At 45.6% G+C, this 22538-nt stretch overlaps 2 protein-coding genes across 4 annotated transcripts in view; one reads left to right on the forward strand and one right to left on the reverse strand.

The window, feature by feature from the left end:
* Positions 1-267: 267 nt before the first annotated feature.
* Positions 268-2907, reverse strand: LOC123373239 (cytochrome c oxidase assembly factor 4 homolog, mitochondrial). Of its 3 annotated transcripts, none has more exons than XM_045022109.1 (2): positions 2758-2907; positions 268-794 (listed from the first exon to the last, which is right to left on the reverse strand). In XM_045022109.1, exon 2 carries the CDS (start codon positions 782-784, stop codon positions 530-532), a length of 255 nt encoding a protein of 84 aa, XP_044878044.1. In that variant the 5' UTR covers positions 785-794; positions 2758-2907; the 3' UTR covers positions 268-529. The 3 variants fall into 3 exon arrangements, with proteins under 3 accessions (XP_044878044.1, XP_044878063.1, XP_044878054.1); XM_045022128.1 differs by lacking the exon at positions 2758-2907 and adding an exon at positions 1734-2322; XM_045022119.1 differs by lacking the exon at positions 2758-2907 and adding an exon at positions 1451-1709.
* Positions 2184-22538, forward strand: part of PAAF1 (proteasomal ATPase associated factor 1) — a 29955-nt gene continuing 9600 nt past the window's right edge. Inside the window, exons 1-10 of the mRNA XM_045002053.1 lie at positions 2184-2193; positions 2813-2936; positions 3446-3486; positions 5804-5907; positions 7268-7357; positions 12214-12312; positions 12794-12944; positions 14443-14637; positions 16069-16160; positions 19511-19626. Of these exons, the coding sequence (XP_044857988.1) occupies positions 2184-2193; positions 2813-2936; positions 3446-3486; positions 5804-5907; positions 7268-7357; positions 12214-12312; positions 12794-12944; positions 14443-14637; positions 16069-16160; positions 19511-19626 (1022 nt within the window). The remainder of the gene's footprint in view (positions 2194-2812; positions 2937-3445; positions 3487-5803; positions 5908-7267; positions 7358-12213; positions 12313-12793; positions 12945-14442; positions 14638-16068; positions 16161-19510; positions 19627-22538) is intronic.

Genomic DNA, 22538 nt, shown 5'->3' on the forward strand with positions numbered 1-22538 from the left:
GAAAGGTGTGGTATAAATTTGATGTTCCAGCAATTTCCCAGCCTGCCAGCATGGGGTTAGTTGAACTAAACCCATACAGCAGTGCCACCCAAAGAATCCTTTCTTGATTTCTTACATAACGTGCATGCATTGAACCGAGGATGTACCAGTGGCTGCCCTGGGTACAATGTTAGATCATCCTCAGCTCCTATATTACAGTGATGGGCACTACAGAACAACATGAGACAGAAAAGGAATGACAGGATTGCCCAAAGTAGGAACAATAAATCCATTTATTTTTTCACCTGAAAATTTAAAATTTTTACCTGACATTTCCACTATAAAAAAATATTCAGTGACACATCATCAGCAAAGTCACTCCCATCCTGATTACTATGATCAGTCCCCTTAATGCACGTGCCAAGTCCCAAGAGGGAGTAGGTTTTATCCCTCTTTGATTCAGCAGGATACTTCTCAGAAGTTAAATTCTCCATGCTCTGGCTGAGTTAGACTCTTGGATCTCTTGAGCTTCAAGCTTGAGTCTTTTCTATCAGCTCTTGGCCTGGGCTAACATCTGCCTCTTCTGCAGTTCCTCCATTCGTTGCTTCTGATGTTCCTTCATGCAGTCCTTGAAGGCCTGTACCTGCGGCTGACACTTCCTCCAGTCCTGGTGTTCGGCCATGCACTCCTGCACCGCATAATGGAAAGTGGCACAGCCAGTGCGCAAGATCATTTGATCCAAGGGATCCTCCTCGTCTTCTGACTTCTGGCTCCAGTTGTGACCTTGAGGGCTGGGACCAGACATCTTGTTGGATCTAAGGCGTGTGGGATCAGAAGAGAGTAGTACAGGGGGAGGAAAATGTCATTAGAAAACTCTTTTCACAAAAACTCAATCATAGGGTTTGTGCCACTGGGGAATCATAAATAAGAACTGATGGGGTGGGAGGGGAGAAGGGCCAGTGGAGATACTGTACTCCCAGCCTTCACGCTGCATATCTATGTTCGCAGCATTCTGTATTGCCACCCACACCTTGGCGGGACCTCCCATACTCCTTGTGAATATTTTCCCCTTCTATAGCATCTTCTAAGGAATTCAAATTTTACAAACATGAAAGATTTAAGTTTCACAATGATCCTGCAGGGTGTCAGTCTACCCACTGTGGGGGAAACTGAGGCACTGAGCAATAAGCCTGATTTTCAGAGCTACTGAGTAGCCACACATCCCACTGACTTCAGCTTTAAGTTGTGGATGCTCAGCACCTCTGAAAATTCAGCTCAGAAACAATTTGCCCAGCTTACACTGTCAATCCAGGCCAGCTGAACATCAGTGCTGTGCCCTAATCACAAGGCCGTTCTTATTAACTATGATGTTGGCAAAGCGCACCGACTTAGTCACAGAGTGCAAATGGACACAGGATTGAACCCGATACACTGAAGCCCTATCACAGGCAGACACTTAATTTGTAATTACCTCAGATGAATCCACCAGGTGCCTGTCCAACACTTGTATAAAGTATAACTGGTCACACCAATAAAATATTATCAATTTTAAATTAACAAGCTCTGACACGCTTTATAGCTTATTCCTTTCAGTTGGCTGTGCTGCTCCGAGAAGCTGGGGAATGAAGCGGCAGGGGTCAGAACACAGACTAAAGGGGTGATCTATTCTACTAGCGTATCAGCCCAATCAGTTCTCCTGGGATGGAAAAAAATCTAATAGGTCTGTTTCCTAAGAGTACAGGGTTATGGCCTACCTACACAGTATATTCTCCAGTGCTTTGTCCAATTGAACTTCAAATGACTCAAACTATTGGAGTCTCACTATTTCTCTTGGCAGATTACACAGTATCGCTCTTATGGCACTACTGTCTTATAGTGTTCCCATTAGCTATGAACCAAAATTCTGCTTTGAACTCATAAGCATGTGATCCACTGAACATTTTTTACATGTAAGAAACTAAAAACAGATCAAAAGTTACTTTGGTTTCTCCTTTAGCTGGCTGACTGATTTTCATGCTGCTAGGTACTCCACATCCCACCACCACTAGAAAATGTTTAAAAATAAGTGATACAGAGCATTGAAAATTCAGTTAATAGTCATCGGGGGTACCATACAGAGTATGGGGGGATGTTAGTATTTTGACATTGGATAGTGCATAACACAGTCTGCAGTATCCCCAATGGGGTGGGGGGGTTTAAGGTGGATGAATCAGGGTACAGTCAGCAAGCAGTGAGGGTACATCACATGACAGTGGCCAATGCCAGGTTCCCCAGAGGGAATGAACAGAACAGGGAATCATCAAGTGATCCATCCCCTGTCACCCATTCCCAGCTTCTGGCAAACAGAGGCTGGGGACCCCATCCCGGCTAATAGCCATTGATGGACCTAGCCTCCATGCATTTATCTAGTTTCACCCAGTTTGCCCGGTGTCGGAGTCAGACGGTCTGTCCGTGTCATGGCCTTTCCCAGCCCCAGGCGCACACGCGGCCACCGCTGGGCTGAGACGTGACCGCTGGTTAACAGCGCGCGGCGGCGGCGCCTCACAGCAGGGTAGGGCTGAACGGGAGGCTCCATTTGGGGAGCGGAGCCCAGGGGGGAACCGGGCCCGGGGAGCAGCGCTACCAGCCTGACTATCAGCCCCGCGGGGCGGGCCCAGCCCCGAGCCCCCTGCGCGACACCCGCCCCAGGAGCCCCAGGGTCTCTCTCCCGCCCGGCCGGGCCACGACACGCACCGGGGGGGGGGGGGGGGGTGGTGTTTGCGAGCAGCCGCCGCTCACCTGAGCGCCGGAAGGAACCTTCTCCACTTCCGCCGCCTCGCGGCCCCTTTCTAAGGATTCGGCGGGGAGGCGCTTTCCTATTGGGTGAGCCTCCCCCAGCGCTTCCGGGTCAGGAGGGGCGTTTCCGGGGCCGAGGGGAGATGGCGGCGACGATGCGGATCCAGAGCGACTGGAACCAGGTGCTGAGGTGGGAGCCTCCCCCTCCCCCTCCCCCGCGCGCTACCCTCCTTAGAGACCCGCCCCCCATCTCCCCCGCCCCAAAGTGCCCCGCTCCCGGGGAGCGTCTGCCCTGCCCCGCCCCCGGCAGCAACGCTCCCTACGCCAGAGCCCCCCGCTCCTGGGGGGAGCCATACCCCCGTCTCCCCCGCCCCAGGGCCCCCCATCCCCCCCGCTGCTGGGGGGAGCCATACCTCCGTCTCCCCCGCCCCCCATCTCCCCCGCTCCTGGGGGGAGCCATACCTCCGTCTCCCCCGCCCCAGGGCCCCCCGCTCCCGGGGAGCGCCCGCCCTGCCCCCGGCAGTGACACCTCCTACGCCAGAGTCCCCTCTCCTGCAGGGGCGGTGCCCCGTTCCCGCGCCCCACAGCCCCCCTTTCCTTACCCTCCCTCTGTGCTTCCTGGCTGCCCTGCTCCCTCCCCGGTGCTGCTGGTCCTGTCTGTAACTAACAGGCCCTTTGTGCTTCTCTACAGGAGGAACGAAGGTGAAGCCTGGCTGAGCTGCAGGAGCCCAGGTGAGTGGCGACTCCCCCGCTTCAGAATCAGTCCCCTGCCACTGGAAGAGACTTCCTGGCCCCGAGCTGAGTAATGCGCTTAACATGATGCATCATACATGGAGCTGGGGGGCCATATAGGGGTGAAGCACTTTACCTGCCCATGAAAAAGGAAATGTGTGGGTGGTGACACCTCTACCAAGCTCTGTACAACCAGATTTCACCTCTTGCGCTGCCCTGCTCTTTGTTCTGTGTTCCTGGAGAGTGGCCCCAAAGGAAGACCGTATACACACCCGGAGTCCTGTGCTGACCCAAGAAAGTCAGAGCTGGGTGTCTGCCTGCACACATGAAGCCCTCCCGCTCTCCTTCAAGGGAGTTGGAGCTGGAGTTGGAGCATGTTTCTGCTGAGCTCTTTAGAATAAATTTTAGAGAGGGAAAAGCCCTGTTACATCAGAGTTTGCAGCCATAGTGTAGTCCTTTTGGTTCATTCAAGGTACAAACTTACAATTAGTCCGTTGAGTCTGTAGTCTAGGTGTGTACCTGGATTTCTCTTCACTGCTTACTTCTCACATAGCGGCATCTGCAAGTAATACTATCTAATGGACAAAAACAACATGGAGTCTGGTGGCACCTTAAAGACTAACAGAGTCTTCATGCATCTGAAGAAGTTGATTTTTTTACCCATGAAAGCGTATGGCCAAATAAATCTGTTAGTCTTTAAAGTGTCACCGGACTCCTTGTTGTTTTTGTGGATACAGACTAACATGGCTACCTCTCTGATACTTGACCTAGTGGATAATAACTTGACCTCCATTATACCTGCCTTTGTCACCTCTCATCTGGTCTACAGCAGTGCAGTATACCTGGACATGAAGTCATCAACCCTTAGAAAACTTCAGGTAGTATAGAAGGCTTCAGGACACTTCCTCATCAACCTGGGCCACTGCAAGACCATTGCATCTGTCCTCCACACTTTACATTTTCTGTCTATAGAATACGGGATTGAGTACAAGATCTTGGTCTGTATCCTCAAGATGCTCACATGGTCTGGGCCTAGGATATCTAAAAGAGCCTAAAGTTCTGGGGTGAAGAGAGTGGTCAGCAACTCTGCTTCTCTGACACAAAGGAGCTTTCTACCATAAGAGTGAAGCTCATCTATTTATGGGGCTGTGTTTTCTCAGGGGCTGGTCTCAGATTGTGGAATAAACTCCCCCAGGAACTAAGGACCATCACAAACCTCCCCACCTTCTATTTCAAGTGCAGTGCATGCTGCTTTGATCTGCCATCTCTAACATAAACACACAGCAGCATGTATGATTTATAAGTAAAAAGCCCTAATAAACCACAGCCCTGTACTGCACATGCTTCTCTTTCTGGTAAAAGGAAGTGAGAGAGAACGAACTACATGTAACAGGTGTTAGTTACATCACTTAATGCATTCTGGAGAGTGCTCAGCTATGAAGGTGATGAGGAGGGTAATATAAGAACTACATTAGAATAGGATCCTTAAGAATGTTTCTCCCTCCCACCTCATGTTCATATTGCTCTTCCATGAGCACCCTCCAATTTGTCAGTATCTTGGTTGGAACATACCCAGAACTGATCATGGTGTTCCAGGTGTGCTCACATTGAGTCTTTATAGAGAATAGCTATTGCCTTATACCTTATGTGATGCTCCTTCGTTTGCAGCCTGAACTCATAGCCGCCTTGTTGCCACACTTGTCTTATTTGCTGGCAGGCTTCACTCTTGCATCTGAGCATTATCTGTTTTGTGGGTTTCTCCCAGTTTTCCAAGCAGAATCCTGTTTTATTTTTTGCTTGTGTCCACGCCCTTTTTGTTAGGTCAGTGTTTACGCTTCTGTCCAGCTCCTCCTAGTTTAATGTCATCTGCAAACTTCAAACCATAGGACATGGTTCCTATCCAAGCTAAAGCGAACCATTTTTTTCAAGTAAGTGTTCTATCAACTGCTTTAGTTAAATTAAAATATATCTACTACATTCTTTTCATCTACTAACTTTGTGATTCAAAAAAGCATTTAAGCTTGTGAATCCCAAACCTTCCTCTGCCTGATAGACAGGGTATATCAATCATGTTCATTAATTTTCTTCCAGATCTATTCAGTGCCTTTGTCCAAATTGAATCTCACTTAGTGATTGAATGTTTAATTTAAAAAAACCCTCATAAAGGAAGATTAAATTTTGGATCTGAATAGGCTGCCTGTGTGTCACTGAAATTGCTGAAGGCTGAAAATAAATACAGGGTTATATTTACATGTGAAGTGTGCAAAATGCTAAATCCATCATTTTCTCTGATCTTTAATATGTCTTTGTACTGCAGGGAAATCTACTTTGTATGGCAGCCTGACATGCCAGGGAGTAGGCTCAGATGGGATTCCAGAGATCTCAGCCTCTGAAGGATTTTTTGTAAATGAAATAACCAAGGTACTCTTATTTCAGTGTATTTGTATGTTTGAAGGGTCAGCAAGTAGCTAGTATTCAAAATGCTACAGTCATTCACTAGTATGATGCCAGCAATAGCGTGCGCTTCCATGTACTGCCTTATGAGCTGAACCTTAGCATAGAAAGTGCTTAACAATTTGTCCTGATTAGACATGGTAACTGCACCAGCTGAATTTAGTTGCACGTGGTGGGTTTTGGACCAGTGTCTTCTAGACATGAAAAGAGGCCATCAAACTTTTTTCATTTAAAATCTTAAAATAGGATCTTAAAAGTGAAAGGCCAAGTAGTTTGTCCACTGAGGTGTACTGGCACTTAGCTACTACTATGAGGAATGCTCTCTCAATATCCTGAAGTTTGGTGGTGTGTGACCAGGCTGTGGATTATATATCTTTTGTGGCTTGATGGATCTTGATCCCTGGCTGTAGTTGCTGCTGTCCTCCAGTCAGATTAATCTATATTTGAAGCATGCATGGAAAGAAAACCATTTGATGAAAATGCAACTTCATGCTTTAGTAAGAGTCATTCTTCAGGTTTTTCTATAGACTGAAGTCACTTGCACTTTACACACAAATCGTGACTGTCCTTAAATCAGAGCCTTTTGTATCCTCATATGTCAGCAATTGCTTTGCAAAACCACCTACATGGCTTTATCTGCCATTTTACTGTAAGTATGGATTGGTTAGATACATAACTGCATTTAAAAACAAAATCTGGAGGCTTTCTCTTATTTCACTGATCCAGATCAAATGTCCGATATTGAGAGGTGCTAGTTGAGGATACTCAACACCTTTCATGATCAAGATTCTAAATGTACTAGGTTTACTAATCAAGAAATATTTTTTCCACCAGTTCCACAGATTAAGCCAGGAATCTGAAAATCCAGATGTGCTTTTTCTGCTTTTTATGTCGTCAGTGACAAAAATCCACCAGCTGGAAGTCAGCTGATGTTTCTGGTGCATAAAGCAGGAAAAAATAGTCATAGTGATTTCCAGAGTGGCTCGGGCCAGTGGTCTGTCTAGCCCCGTATTTTGTCTCCAACAGTAGCCAGTATTGGCTGTTTCAGAGGAAGGTGCAAGAAACCCTGCAGTAGGCAGTGATGAGGTAAACTGATCATGTCAGGCATGTTCTCCTATAACTGACTTGCCTCTGCAATACTAATGGGAACAAACATGTTTTTGAATCAGTAAAATGAGCAGGTAGGAGGTGAAGGGATAGTAAGGATGTATTATTTTTAGGAGATTTACGTGCATGTACAGGTGGAAAACAGACATGACTGTAAATGTTATAGTTCTGTACAATTAATTCTAACAACATTGTAATCTTTCTCCCCTCCCTCCTTTAGAAAAGCATACTCGTTTCTTGCCCTCATGAAAATGTTTCCACAAAATTTTTGGCACCATACACAAGCTTTTGCAGAATTCATCAAAAAAGCGTAAGTATGAGTGATTAAAGATGCGTGGAGCTGAATGTTAACATTCTTTGTCTGCAATTGTTGCAGACCAGTTAAGCAAATGGAGTGCAACGTGCCTTTGCATAGAAACTTAGCAACAAACTATTCAAATCAGGTTGGAATTAAGTTAGTATTTCCACTTTCTATCTTTAAACTTGGTCTCTCCAGTTCATTAAAGGGGCGGTGTATGAAAACAATCCAAAGTAAATTCTGCAATCCTTTGGGAAGCTTAAAATAGAGATCCCTTTAGTTACATGGAAGACTAGGGTGCTGTTGCATTTTGCTGCCTTTTGTGTTTTTTGGGTCACCTGTAAATCTAATCTAATCGTAGTTAAATTCCATTTAACAGCCCCAAAAAATACATGAAGCAGTCACATATGAAGCAGAGAGGCACTTGGTTTTCTTGGTAAAAGTCTCTGGAATCCTTGGTCCCTGGAATCCTTCTCGAGATCCAATTCTACTGTGACAGCTACAAGGAACTGGCCAGCTATAATAAAGAAGAAGAAAAAACCCCAAAAACTTTCCAGTGACATGGCACTATCAGATTTTTCACTTTCCCTATTGTTACATTATTTGAGTTTTGTTGTATATTAATGCAGTGTCATCAGGGGAGGGACCATGTCTTCCTGTCCGCTTGTTTGTACAGTGCTTCGCACAAAGGGGCTCTGGTCCTGACAGTGGCCTCTGAGTACAACTACGGTACCTATAATAGGAAAGCATTGCTCTTTGACAACTGGGTGCTTCACCCCTTTGACAGGAGCAGTTCAGTGGATCAGCAGAGTGCCACTGGATCTACTGCAATGATTCATGAGGTAACTACATCAGTGGCACTACATTCACCCTACACAGTGACCATGCTACTCCAGATCCCTTCTTTCAATAACTGGGCTCCAAAAATATCACTTTTGGCCCACTTTCCCATGGAGGCAGCATGGTCTAGTGGTTAAAGGACAAGACTGAATCAGGCAATAAGTATTTGTTTTTTGACTGGGCCACAGTTCCTGTGTTACCATGGGGAAAGTCACTTCACCTCGGTGCCTTGTTTTGTGTGTCAGTAAAAGGGGAGATTGAGATGCTTTATTTGTTATTCTAGTAGCACTCAGAGACCCCAGTGAGAACAGGGGCCCAATGTGATAGGTCCCGTACAAACATCCAGGGTGACACGGTACCTGCCCAAAATGTGGGAAGGATGCTCTTCTCCCACAGTCTCCTCTGGCTGGCTCTTGTTTTCTGTTTTCCTCTATCCTGCGCTTTAACTACAGTCTCTGTTCACTCCAGCCCCCCAGCAGGTTCCACCATAAAGGGGAAAAATTGATGAATTACAGCAGAAATCATTATACCACTAGAGAGTGTGACAAGCTGGGCTAGGGGACTAGTAATGGTATGGAACTCTTCAACTCTAGGTCTCGAATTCAAGTCCAGAGCAAGCTTGTTGTGGCAAAGCTGCTGAACTGGTGGCTGTTTGTCCTAGAGGAAGTGAACTTGACCTTTCTAGTATCCATGGTGTCACCGCTGTACTTAATCCCCTTGTTGGCAGACTCAACAGAGAGGCTAGTGTTGAATGGTTTATGAATGAGTTATTCACCCCTTAAGTGTACCCTCCTGTTCTGGGGCGAGGCATGAAGGTGGGACAGCGTGGGCAAGATCACACTACTGCTGCCTGTACTATTTTGTGGGATATTTCTGCGTTTTCATTTGCTCTTCCCCCTCCTCTACTCCCATATAGTACCTGCACCTCCCTGTTCTGCATTCTCTGTTTTGGGGAGCTGCTCACATTCTTAAGTGACGCAGCAAAGCTGAATTTGATCTGGGACTTTCATTTTGGCATTGGAAGGGAGCACATGGCTGGGAAAATCAGTCTTCGATTTGGCTGATTTTATAACTCTACATAAAGCTTACCCAAAGAAACTAAAAAACGTGTGTATCCCAAACGAAACCTGTTCTGCCGCAGAAGGAGAAGAGCAGAAACCTGTCAAGTCTGTGAGGGACTTGGCTATGCAGATCTAATTTACTTGTGAGGTGCTTAGATACTGTGGTAATGGGTGCTATAGAAAATGCTATAGTAGAAGCTGAAAAATAAATGTGCTCTGTGTTTGTAAAAATACAACTTGATGCACAGTATGTCTGAGTAAAGTGGCATTTTCACATCTCTACATCTACACCTCTACCCCGATATAACGCTGTCCTCAGGAGCCAAAAAGCACTGCTTTACCGCGTTATAGCCAAATTTGTGTTATATCGGGTTGCGTTATATCTGGGTAGAGGTGTGTATAGTGAAAGAAAGTGGGGTTGTATTAAGAGAGTCAGATTAGTAATGTCAGCTACAGAAGCAGAGGGGAATGGCTTCTCCTGATTTCCATGCGTACATAAGTGTCTTCATCATTTCCCAATGTAAATGGGATTGCCTGATGTTTTGCCCCACTGTGCTTTGAATGTTACTGAATGGGGGTGATGGGCTGCGGATTGCTGGCTCTGGAAAACAGACTGAGGTAAATGTCTATTGTTAGGTAGATGAGTTTCAAGCAGATACAATATAAGCCACAGTTATCACTTCTACCTCTGCATCTGGGTCTGAGTTAACACGTGTTACCTCAGCCTGCTTATTGATCCCTTGTTAACATTTTTATTAGTCAAACATTACCGCTGTACCTTTTAGTGTCTGCCTGAGAGTGCTCTGCAATTTCTAATCCTTTCATTACTAGGTAGTGTTTTACTGCTGAGAGGATTGGAATGATCTATGGAGTTATTCTGTTGTCGTCTTACATTGCTGCGATCAGATCATGCTAAATTACTGTCTCAGTGATTTGACTTGTGCTTTCAGTGAATAGCCCCAGCCAGCAGAGCTCTGATGTGAATTTTAAATAGTTTTAAACACAAAAGCAATCCACAAATTCACATCTTTGTTTAAAGTGAGTAATGGAGTACTGCGGATCTGCAGCCGTGTCATCCCTAGCTGTGATCTTGCTTGTCAGAGCTCATGAGCTAAACAGATTTGTCCTGGTCATTGCTTGGATAGGAAACCAGGGAAAACATGTGGCAAATCATTAGGTGGCATTCTTCATTCTGAGTTGGTATTGAACTGATGCCACTAGATGAGCTTTTATTTTAGATAAGACATAAAACCTGAGTGCTGACCACTTGTGAGTAGTAAGGATCCCATATCCTTTTCTGTTAGGATGCTGGAGATTAGGCCTAATCTCCATCAGAGTTCTAATTTGAGTAATTATGTTCTGTTTTCCTTCAGCTGAGACTATTCTAAATTTTGTCCTTAACTGTTCACTGTTGCTACGATCTGTTACCCAGCTGTCACATTCCACCCCAGGAGTAGCTGTACTTTATCAGTGGGTGAAGTGATGTGATTACACAAGGCATTACAAAATGACTTCATCCACAACTAAAATGCAGCCCCCTTCTGATTAGAAGAAATCTGTTTACCAGATCACAGCAATGATGCACAATATTTTGGGGAAAGACAAATTTGTGCAAGGATATAAGGCAAATGTTTGCTGTTACAGAAAGTGGTAAATTGTGTGGGAGTCAGTTTATCTACCTAATGAGGATGAAGTCAGGCCCACTAGAATTTTAAGGCTGTGGCTGCTGGGTGTCTGAGTATTTCAAACCTGATGTTTTGCAGTTTTGGATCTGTTTTCCTATGGTCGCAAACACTGCTCATGGGACTGGGAGTTAAGCAGAAGAGGCTACACTTAGGTACCATATTGTGTAAGGAAGGGAATATTGTCTAGTAATTAGAGCAAAGGACTGCATTAGGATTCTAGTCTAAGCTCTGCTACTCACTGTTATTTTGGGCCAGTTGTGTAATCTCATTACTTCAGTTTCTTATTTGCAAAAAGGGGCTTATTCCTACAGTCTAGAAAAATCCTGGCCCCTGTTGAACCCAGGCTAACAAAAAACTTGGTCTGGCCAACTGAAATGTAATTATTGCTATCCATACATGCTGCTGACCTGCCCTTCAAAATCCACTCCATCTCCTTGCCCATGCAGAACTCTGAGCTGAGCCAGAGAAAAAAATAGCAAAGTCTCTGCTTGTAATTGCCACCAAATTGTAAGAAATTGAGGTGGTTCAAGTCAGATAATCCAGTCGGTCAACATGTCTGAATCCTGGGTTCAGGTCAGATCATACCAGCAGCTTGTCCTTGAGCGAGAGACATAGAATGTCTGTATAATAAACCTTAATCAGGAAACACTCATTTTAGCTATCTATTCCCTTCTGTCAAGCCCCCTTCCCTCCCAAAAGGGAGACAACCCATTTTTTTAGACTAAATGAGAGAGCCAAGACCGTGCTAAACATATTCTTAACATTTATCAATGAGTGCCTCCTAACATCTGTGAGGCCAATGTCTGGAGAAGGTCTTGAGGTCCTCATATGAAAGGTGCTTTGTATGTGGAGAGTATTATCAGACCAGAATCGTTCAGCTATGCATGTGAAGTGATTGACTATGATTGCTCAGGTGCTATGGTGAAATCTGCAATATCTATCTCTATATAGTATCAGAGGGGTAGCCGTGTTAGTCTGGATCTGTAAAAGCAACAAAGAATCCTGTGGCACCTTATAGACTAACAGACGTTTTGCAGCATGAGCTTTCATCTGAAGAAGTGGGTATTCACCCACGAAAGCTCATGCTGCAAAACTTCTGTTAGTCTATAAGGTGCCACAGGATTCTTTGTTGCTTTTATCTCTATATAGGTGTTAATACTGAATGCTTTGGTTAGCAGGTCTCCTTCAGTGCAAAACTCCCTTGCGGGAGTGAGCAAAATAAGCATGTGTTTGCAGGGTCACATAAAATGCTCATACTATTCGGTGCTGTCTTTCCAAACAGATAATCTGCATTGATATTTCCAGTGGCGGGGGCCTTGGTGTATCTTCCAGCACCGATGGAACCATGAAAATCTGGCAGGCGGCTAATGGAGAAATAAGAGTAAGAACTTTGGCTCTATCTTTGGGTTCTTCTATGGGTTTTTTTTGGTCTCAAGTTTATAGATTCTAGTGTCCTGGCCCTAGCTTTGGCTCCTAACTAATGGTGACTGTGCACTGAGATCTAGTGTGGTTACGGTGTTGTCCTTTGAGTGAGACATTAGCATAAATTTCACCTCTGAGATCAAAGATCTATTAGACTGTGGCATAATCTCCCAAGGGAAGTGATGCTCAGAGGCCACGGTGGTGAGTCCCAGTATTAGAACATGGAGGGATAGTTAGAAGTGATGGTAGCTACGGCGCAGTTGTTCACTGTCTGCTTCTGAACTTATCCCACTGTAGAAAATTGGCTGTGTTCATGGGGGATTTGACCATATCCATGATTTAGACAGAAACACTATGCTTTCCTAGTACTGAATAACTTAATACAGGATGGCATCAGGGTGATAACAGTGGAACTAGCACACAGTTCTTTGTTTTTCCAGAGACTGTTGGAAGGCCATGTGTATGATGTGAATTGTTGCAGGTTTTTCCCGTCGGGCCTTGTGGTTCTGAGTGGGGGAATGGATGCCCAGCTAAAGATCTGGTCAGCGGAAGATGCCAGCTGCGTAGTAACGTTTAAAGGTCACAAAGGAGGTACACAAACTAGCTTTTAAAATGCTTAATTTGCTGTCTGTATAATTACATCACATCAGAGGGCTAAAGTTCAAGCATCAACCTATTACATTTTTTGTGCTGTGCGTTAACATCAGATGCTTCAAATATCTTCTTCAGACTCTAAGCATTTGTATATAAAACACAGACAAAAATGGCTGCTATTCTAAACACCTGAAGTTGTTCATGTTGCATTTCAGGTTTTGAATCTGTATAATAGGGAAAAGAAGGGAGGACAACACAATAGTCTGCTCGGAGTTGTGAACATGGAGCTAGGGTAGCATTTTATTCCTCCTCTGTACAGTTGACAGTCGAACTCCTTGCTGTCCTAAATAGGCTCATATCCCTGATTATATGCATTACACTGAAAATTCCTTCCATTATAAATGCTTATTCAGCATTAATCAAGACATTCAAATAATAAAGGTTGTACTGCCATTGCTTCAGATGATATTTTTCAAATGTCCAGCAATGTTGTAGGTGCCTCATAAAACAAGTAAAGACACTGTTCATGCCTCAGAGCATGAAGTCTGTTTGTCATGCTGAATTTAGGGGAGGATCATTACCTGACGAGGGCAGGGGACAGGAATGGCATAAAGCTCTCCTGCCGACATAGCGCTGTGCACACTAGCGCTTATGTTGGTGTAACTTAAGTCACTCAGAGGGCTGCTTTATTCATGTCTCCGAGGGACTTAAGTTAGGCTGACAAAAGCTGTAGGGTACACATAGCCTAAGTGGTATCTATCTGTCCAAATACTTTAGCAAAATGTTAATGCAGTATCTTTCTAGTCTCCTGCAGTGAGCCTACCGTAATTTTCACTTGACCTTTTTGTATATTTTTAAAACGTGCAAAAGGCTTTGCAGATGTATTGCAACAATATTGTAAATTTAATTTTACAGGAAATGTAGCAGAGCTTCAGTGAGAGGAAATCTAGCAGACTTCTGTTGTCTCCAAAATTGACTTAATCCATTGTGTGCATAATTGGATCGCAAGCAGTCTCAGCAGCTGCAGTCAGCTAGAATAATTAAATTTGGTTTTGTCTGGTTGCAGTTGACTTTGGTTTGAAAAATAGTCCTGGCATTTGAACTTGCTGCCTTTGAACATTGCTTCTGTATGCAGACTGTTTAATTAAATATTGTAACTATTCAAATATACCTCTTTAAATGTTAGAAACAACAGTGATATAAAATTGTAAGGGAACATTAACTGTAAGGAAACATGCTTTCCACGTTGCTGTATCTGAAATAAACAAGAATCACTAACCTGTCCAAATTCATGATGGAGTTATCTAGCTCAGGGCCAGATTCAGTTCTGGTGTAAGCAGATGTAACTCCAGTGGGATTTCATCCAAACGACCTATTACCTGTGAGATTCCGGTGCATGCTTTCCAGATTTTTAAAGCAAGATAGGTGCCTTTTCCAACCTTGCTGTAACTTCCTTGCTTCTACCCTTCTGAGAGGTTTATTTGCTTTGGTGTAGGTATCCTGGACACAGCCATTGTGGATCGGGGAAGAAATGTCATTTCCAGTTCTAGAGACGGCACTGCCCGCATCTGGGATTGTGGGAAATCTGCTTCCCTAGGCGTTGTTGCAGATTGTGGTTCTCCTGTGAATGGCATTGCTCTGGGTGTTGCTGACAATACAGTAAATCTGGGCTCACCTGAAAATGCACCTAGTAAGTAATATATAGAGGTTTTTCTTTTTCCCTTAAAAAGATGTACAGTTCAGACGTGCCATGTGCAGACTCTAAGGAAAATACGTAACTGCTGTTATGAGAGGGGAATCCTTCATTGCTTGGGCAGCAGTTCCATCCTCAGCGGTCTCATTTGACAGCATAAAGTCAAGAGGAAGGGAACCGGGCCATCAGGGTTGCTCACTAGAGTCCTGAGAGAAGCTGAAGAATACAGTTCCTTTTTAGAGGATGATATAGACTAAAAGGTGTAGCCAATTATTTGACTACACTCCTAGTTCATTCTTAAAAATGTTTGAGACCAAATAACTGAACGTAGCCAAATTTATTGTCTAAAGACAAAGCAGTACAGTGCAAAGCAAAGCAAACATACCCTCCTTCTGGGAAGCAATTCTTATCTCATAACATGGTTACCCTACACTTGATGATTACCTGTTCTGTTCCATTCCCTCTGAAGCACCTGGCATTGGCCGCTGTCAGAAGACAGGATACTGGGCTAGCTGGACCTTTGATCTGACCCAGTATGGTCTTTCTTTTACACAAAAGCTGTGCTTCAAAGACCGGCATTTCAGCTAGTAGTATTTCTAGTACGATTTTACAAGTTACTAAAATCCAGCCCACCAGTTCGTAACAGTTGTTGTTTTATTCTATACTTTTCTTATCTCTGTTCTAGATACTACACTCCAAATCAGTTGGGTGTAGAGAGGCATCCCAGCCTGTGCTAGGACACACCGTTCATGTATCTTAGCTTTGACAGGCTTCCCATTTTCTAATGCCAAAGCTGACCTCAGCTTTGCAAAGTGTAGTGGGATTTTTGACATGGATGAACTGAACTGTAGGGAGAGCATAATACGTTTAGTTAACATAATTTCCCAACACTTATTTGTGTATGTATATCTGTAATGTGTATTATATTCATACTATGTGCGTAATACTCGTTAATGTGGTGAATATTACATCTAACATTAATGTATTGGCTAAAATTAGCCGGAGGTTCCATTGGCTCTAGGATCTGTGTGATGATTGGTCCACCCTGCCATTCTTGGTGTTTAGGGGTATGCTTCTGCTGCACAGGGAGCTTTGCCATGGGTTTCAGCAGGAGTAAGATTAGGCCCTATATAATTGAGGCCTTTGGAAATGAGTATTTTGTCTGTTGGTACATGAATCTCCTTGCTTTTCCCTCTCTAGTTAAAAGGGTGTTTTCTTCCCCTTTCCCACCCCAAAAGCATCAGACATTTTGCCAAACCAAGTACTGGTCTCAACCTCAAAGGGACCTTCTGGATTTCCATGTAGAAAGAGGTACGTCCTATGAGCGTCTGGTAGAGATTTTGGTACCATCAGCATAAGCCTCCCCAATTCTGTTGCTAAGATGCCTTGCAATACTGCCAATGATGTCAACAATTAGAATTTTAACAGGTGAACGAGAAATTGGGACAGAAGGGAAAATCCTGCTGTTGGCTCGGGAAGACAAAAAGCTCCAGGGTGTGGGATTACAGAGCAGGCAGCCGGTAAGGATCTCATGAGATGCATTCACTACTGTCCATTCAAAACCTCTTGGCACCTTTTGACCTATAAGATGAAATGTTAACAAGCATTTGGAACTCATTTAATGTCTGTTTGCAATATGCTTTTCCTCCTGACTTCATAACATACAGGTGTGCAATGCACCAGTTAAATATTGGAGCATGCATATCGGGAGGGTGATGCATTGAAACCAATGCAGCGATTACACATTGAAATGAAGATATGTAACAAATTCCATTCAGTGTGTAATCATTTCGTTTTCTAAAGGAAATTAAATGCAAAAACTGCTTGTAGAAGTTTGCAATTTTTAACTACGAAACTCAGAAAATGTGGCTATTACACCTGTAAATTAAGACATAAATTTAACACTAAAGGGTCAATGGTGTGGTAGCAGCTATAACTTTGCATTTCCTCCCTGTCATATGTTGTGTTCTAGATTTTAATGCAGAGGTTCAAAATGGTCTTTTTATCATGTCTAATCCCCAAATGCTTTGCAAATTATGCATTCAGCACTTGAAATACAGGTCTGTCGCAACTTACGCGCATGTAACATGCGCGATTTCAGCTTTATGCTGTAGGGACGCAGTCTGGGGGGCGTGGCCTCAAGATTTATAGGTCCTGGGGCACCAGCTGTGGCTGGGAGTCCCAGGGCCTTTAAATCACCCAGGGGGCTCCCAGCTGCAGAGGTGGCTGGTAGCCCCTGGGGCGAACTAAAGTGCCCGAGGCTCCAGCCACCGTGGAGCTCCAGGCCCTTTAAATGCCAGCCCCAGCCCAGCTGCCAAGGTGCAGGTGGGATTTAAATGGCTCCTCCGGGCTCCCCACCGCGGCGGGAAGCCCGGTGGGGCCCTTTAAATCCCACCCACAGCTTTGGCAGCCAGGCCGGGGCCGGCATTTAAAGGGCTCCTCCGGGCTCCCCACCGCAGCGGGAAGCCCGGTGGGGCCCTTTAAATCCCACCCACAGCTTTGGCAGCCAGGCCGGGGCCGGCATTTAAAGGGCTCCTCCGGGCTCCCCACCGCGGCCGGGAGCCCGGAGGAGCCCTTTAAATGCCACCCAGGCCCGGCCGCCAGAGCTGTGGGCAGGATTTAAAGGGTTTGGGATGTAATTTTGAGTATACACGGTTCTCGCTTTATGCGCTAACCGCGGAACAGAACCCCCGCGTAAGATAAGACTTGCCTGTACAGCTTTCTCCTGGGAGTGGTATCAATGACATGGTATAAAATTGGAAGGGCAGGGGTGTGGAATTTTTGCCAAGGACCCCAGGGCAAACCCTAGTTTTACAAAAAGCACAATGGAATTCTTAATGTCCACACACATTTTCCCTTGGATTTTAAGGCCTCCCCTTTCAACTGCCTGGTGGTGATTGGTTTTATGTTGTAATATAGAAAAATGCCTTAATGGCTTTAAGAAAGAAAAACATGGGTACAATCTCTCTAAAAACTGTTGTTCTGTTTGAAAGCCCAGTGTAAAATCGGCCTAGCATAATCTTGTTAATTTGCATCCATCTCTTACACTTCCTTAAAAAAAAAAAATCCTTCATAGAAGGGTTACATTATTTTAAAAAATTCTTTGGGAGAATGTATTTGATCTGGCTGCCACCCTCCATACAATCTGTATGAGGTCACTCCAAGCGATGGCTTCTTCTCTGGTCAGCAACAACAGATTTGTAGTGCGTCTCATTTTTACAATAATGTCGGCCTGCCCCAAAATGTCATTAGCTAGAGCCGCCTTATTGAGCACCTGTGCCAGCTTGCCAGCTGGAGACCTATGGTCTACCAACCAGTACCTTCTGCCTTCCTGTCAACTGTGCGTGGTCTGGTCTAACTAGCTGGGAGCCTGGGATTCTCTCTCACTTGTGAGACAGGCTTGGAGCAGCCCAGCTGGAATAGGAATGGGAAGTGTGCAGTAATGGCATAGCAGGGCCTATGATAGAGCCTCAAGAAGGGGTGGAGGGGGAGCCTAGAGCATGCTTGTGCCAGAAGCTTGACATACCTGTAATGACATGTGGAGAAGCAATTGGGAGTAGCTGTGCAAGACTTCTTCAGAATAGCTCCATCTACGGAGTGAACAAATCGCATCTCCCTTAATGAACTCAGTAGTTATAATCCCAACTTTAACTCTTCTTTCCAAGGGTTTAAATGGTGGCCTCTGGATGTCAGAATATATCCATAAACCAAGTACTGCTGCCTCAGAGCAAACGCTGCCTTAACAACTCCTCTAGTTCTGTCTAGTGACTAGCACATTAATGTAAGCAGCAAAGGGCTAAAATACCAGTGTACCCCATAAAGCATCAAGAATGGCTTTATAAGGTCTGATGATATTATTTGGCTTTAAATACCTGTTCTCTTATACACCAGTGTCTGTAAATTGAGGCAGTGGATCCTATGCACAAAGTGTTAAGACTGGTAGTGATGATCTTCTACAAGTACAATCTCCAGTATTGGGACAGGTGTTTGCCTTACACAGTACAGGTTCCTTTCTTGTATAGTATCTCCTGTACGCACTTTTCCAAAACATGGGCCAGATTTAAATCCTCCTATAAAATGTAAATAGAGGACAGAGACTGAAGAGGTAGAAACACGAGAGAACCATCTGAGTTTGGAAAAGTAATGGAGAGATGGCAAACGCTGCGTTGGATAAGACTTTTCCACCAGCTGTAACACAGTTGTGCCTGAAACAGAGGAAGGTTGCTGCAAGATTAGCAGGGGCAGGAGTGAGATTTCTAGGCCCTGCAAGGAAGGCTGGAGGAAGACCATGGAGGGTATTATATGCCCAGTATTGTCCCTTCTGTCTCTATATGATGTGCTACCTTATCTCTCCAAGGGAACCCCAGGAGTATTAACTACATATATTGTCAAGTATCAGAAGGGTAGCCGTGTTAGTCTGGATCTGTAAAAGCAGCAGAGAGTCTTGTGGCACCTTATAGCCTAACAGACGTTTGGGAGCATGAGCTTTCGTGGGTGAATACCCACTTCGTCGGACCCACGAAAGCTCATGCTCCCAAACGTCTGTTAGTCTATAAGGTGCCACAAGACTCTTTGCTACATATATTGCCAATGCTAGTATGACAGGATCATTCCTGGAGGCTTTTTTTGCATTATTGCCTCTGGATGTCTTGGGATGGAGCAAAGAGCTGTTAGCCCAATGTTGCATCAGACAGGTTGCGTATAATTGTCTGTGAGAACTCCTGGAAGTGACCGTATCCATGACTTCCCAAATAAATCATTCACTCCCTTTTCCCTGGGACTCCTATTAAGAATAAAGCTGCTGGGTTTTGTCTTTCACGCTACCTGTGAATAAACTGATATTTAAAGTCTTCTCTCCTTTCATTCCCAGGTGTTTCTTTTTGTTGGATCCGATGCATTTAACTGCTGTACCTTCCTCTCAAGCATCTATCTCCTAGCAGGGACTCAGGATGGAAATATATATCAGCTGGATGTGAGAAATACAAAGTGAGTGGCAAGCGTGGTGGAGTGTTTAAAGCAGTGAACTCAATGTTGGTGAAAGGAGCTAAATTGACAGCCGTGGTGACTGAAGAGCAGGTACAGCACAAGCGCCAGTAGTGCAGATATCCCTGGGATGCTGGCTCCTATAGTTAGCCACAGACCAGGCATATCAGAGTCACAGTTCAGTCTTTTTCTTAGTGCCCTATCTCTGTGCTTCAGGCCGGATCTCTCACTTCTAGCAGGAGTCCCTTCAGAACAACTCAGTTTCTCTGGCCTATTCAGCCCTTGGTATCTCTGCCGAGATGACCAATGAGGATGCCACTTGTGTTTGTGGTGGTTTTGTTGTAGACTCTTCCACTAGGAATTGGACTGAGACTACAATATGGATTCATTTTATATAGACTGCTGAGATACTGAAGAATGGAATTTGTCTTGCTTTATGTAGACTTTGGTTTTATGCTGAGTGTGCGACCCTCCAAAGCTTTGGATACTCTTGACATACACTTAAAATCACAATAATGTAGGAGTTAAATATAAAACTGTTCAAAGCAGCAGCACTTCTTTCTATCACATCATTTTATCAGCTGTCATACAACCAGTGCAGCTTTAAAAGCCTTCCACCAGACGGAAGTCCCATTGTCTCTGACAATGAGCTTAATTCTTTAGGCCTTAGGCCTTGTCTACACTACAAGACTATTTCGAATCAACTTAGTTCGAATTTGTGGATTCGACCTTATGAAGTCGAATTTGTGTATCCATACTAAATACACTAATTCGAATTTCTGAGTCCACATTCACGGGGCCAGCGTCGACTTTGGAAGCGGTGCACTGTGGGAAGCTATCCCACAGTTCCCGCACTCCCCGCTGCCCATTGGAATGCTGGGTAGAGCTCGCAATGCCTGCTGGGGGAAAAATGTGTCGAGGGTGGTTTTGGGTAACTGTCATCATTCAACCGTCACTCACAAACGCCCTCCCTCCCTGAAAGCGCCGGCGGGAAATCTGTTCGCGCACTTTTCTGGTCGGTTACAGCGCGGACGCCACAGCACTGCGAGCATGGAGCCCACTGCGATCATCGCTGCACTTATGGCCGTTGTCAACTCCTCGCACCTTATCGTCCACCTGTGCAACAGTCAGCTACTGAGAAATCGGGCGAGGAGGCTCCGGCAGCGCGGTGAGGAGAGTGGCGCAGACCTCTCAGAAAGCAGGGTACGCCGGGCAGTGGAGATCATGGTGGCAATGGGTCAAGTTCATGCTGTGGAACGGCGATTCTGGGCCCGGGAAACAAGCACGGACTGGTGGGACCGCATAGTGCTGCAGGTCTGGGATGACACAGAGTGGCTGCGAAACTTCAGGATGCGTAAGGGCACTTTCCTTGAACTCTGTGACTTGCTGGCCCCTGCCCTGAAGCGCCAGGACACCCGGATGCGAGCAGCCCTGAGTGTGCAGAAGCGAGTGGCCATAGCCCTCTGGAAACTTGCCACGCCAGACAGCTACCGGTCAGTAGCGAACCACTTTGGCGTGGGCAAATCTACCGTGGGGGTTGCTGTGATGCAAGTAGCCCACGCAATCGTTGAGCAACTGCTCTCAAAGGTAGTGAACCTGGGAAACGTTCAGGTCATCATAGACGGCTTCGCCGCGATGGGATTCCCAAACTGCGGTGGGGCTATAGATGGGACTCACATCCCTATCCTGGCACCGGCCCACCAGGCCAGCGAGTACATTAACCGAAAGGGCTACTTTTCCATGGTGCTGCAAGGACTAGTGGACCATAGGGGACGTTTTACCAACATCAACGTCGGGTGGGCGGGCAAGGTTCATGACGCGCGTGTGTTCAGGAGCTCTGGTCTCTTTAGACTCCTCCAGGCAGGTACTTTCTTCCCGGACCACAAAATAACGGTTGGGGATGTGCAGATGCCTACAGTGATCCTCGGGGACCCAGCCTACCCGCTAATGCCCTGGCTCATGAAGCCCTATACAGGCGCCCTGGACAGTGAGAAGGAACTCTTCAACTACCGGCTAAGCAAGTGCAGAATGGTGGTGGAGTGTGCTTTCGGACGTCTCAAGGGGAGATGGCGGAGCTTACTCACTCGCTCGGACATCAGCGAAAAGAATATCCCCGTAGTTATTGCTGCTTGCTGTGTGCTGCACAATCTGTGTGAGAGCAAGGGCGAGGCCTTTTTGTCCGGATGGGAGGTTGAGGCAAATCGCCTGGCTGCAGTTTACGCTCAGCCAGACACCCGTGCCGAGAGAATATCCCAGCGGGAAGCGCTCTGTATCCGGGAGGCTTTGAAAGCAAGTTTCCTCGGAGATCAGGGTAACCTATGACTCTCCACTTGCTTTCAAGAGAAACTGACCCTGGGCCTGTGTCAGTTTGTGTCGATTTGGATCTGCGGCTACATGCCTTGTTCTCCAAGTTTCCCCCACTTCCAAAGCACGTTTTTAAGCAAAGTAATTGTTACACTCATTATTAATAAATCTTTCTTTTACTTTGCATTTCTGTTCTGGTGTTGAGACATGGACGCATACTGTGCTGGGCACGGTGTGCACTGACGTACAGACCGCTTCCTCCATAGAGGACTGACATCCTCCTGCTCCTACATAGGTCTCTGGGGTGGGGGACGGATGACAGTGGTTCTGCATGAAGGGGAGGGTTTGCAGGAAGGGGCGAGTGGTGCCTTCTTTGCATAGGGGTTTGGATGACGGCAGTGGGCTGCGGGTTTCTGCGTGGGAAGGGGTGATGGGTGTGGGAGAAGGGTGACTATCTGTCCGTGGATGAGGGCTCTTGTTGGGGCTCAGGGCAGCGGATAGGCTCGTGGATCCGTTGCAAGTGCATCGTAAGGGCAGCCTGCCTTCACAGTAATGGCGTGACAGGCGCTAGGACCCTGGACAATTATACACATTACGAAATGAACAGGGGC

This window comes from Mauremys mutica, chromosome 1 (genome assembly GCF_020497125.1).
Source record: "Mauremys mutica isolate MM-2020 ecotype Southern chromosome 1, ASM2049712v1, whole genome shotgun sequence".
Classification (NCBI taxonomy): domain Eukaryota; kingdom Metazoa; phylum Chordata; order Testudines; family Geoemydidae; genus Mauremys; species Mauremys mutica.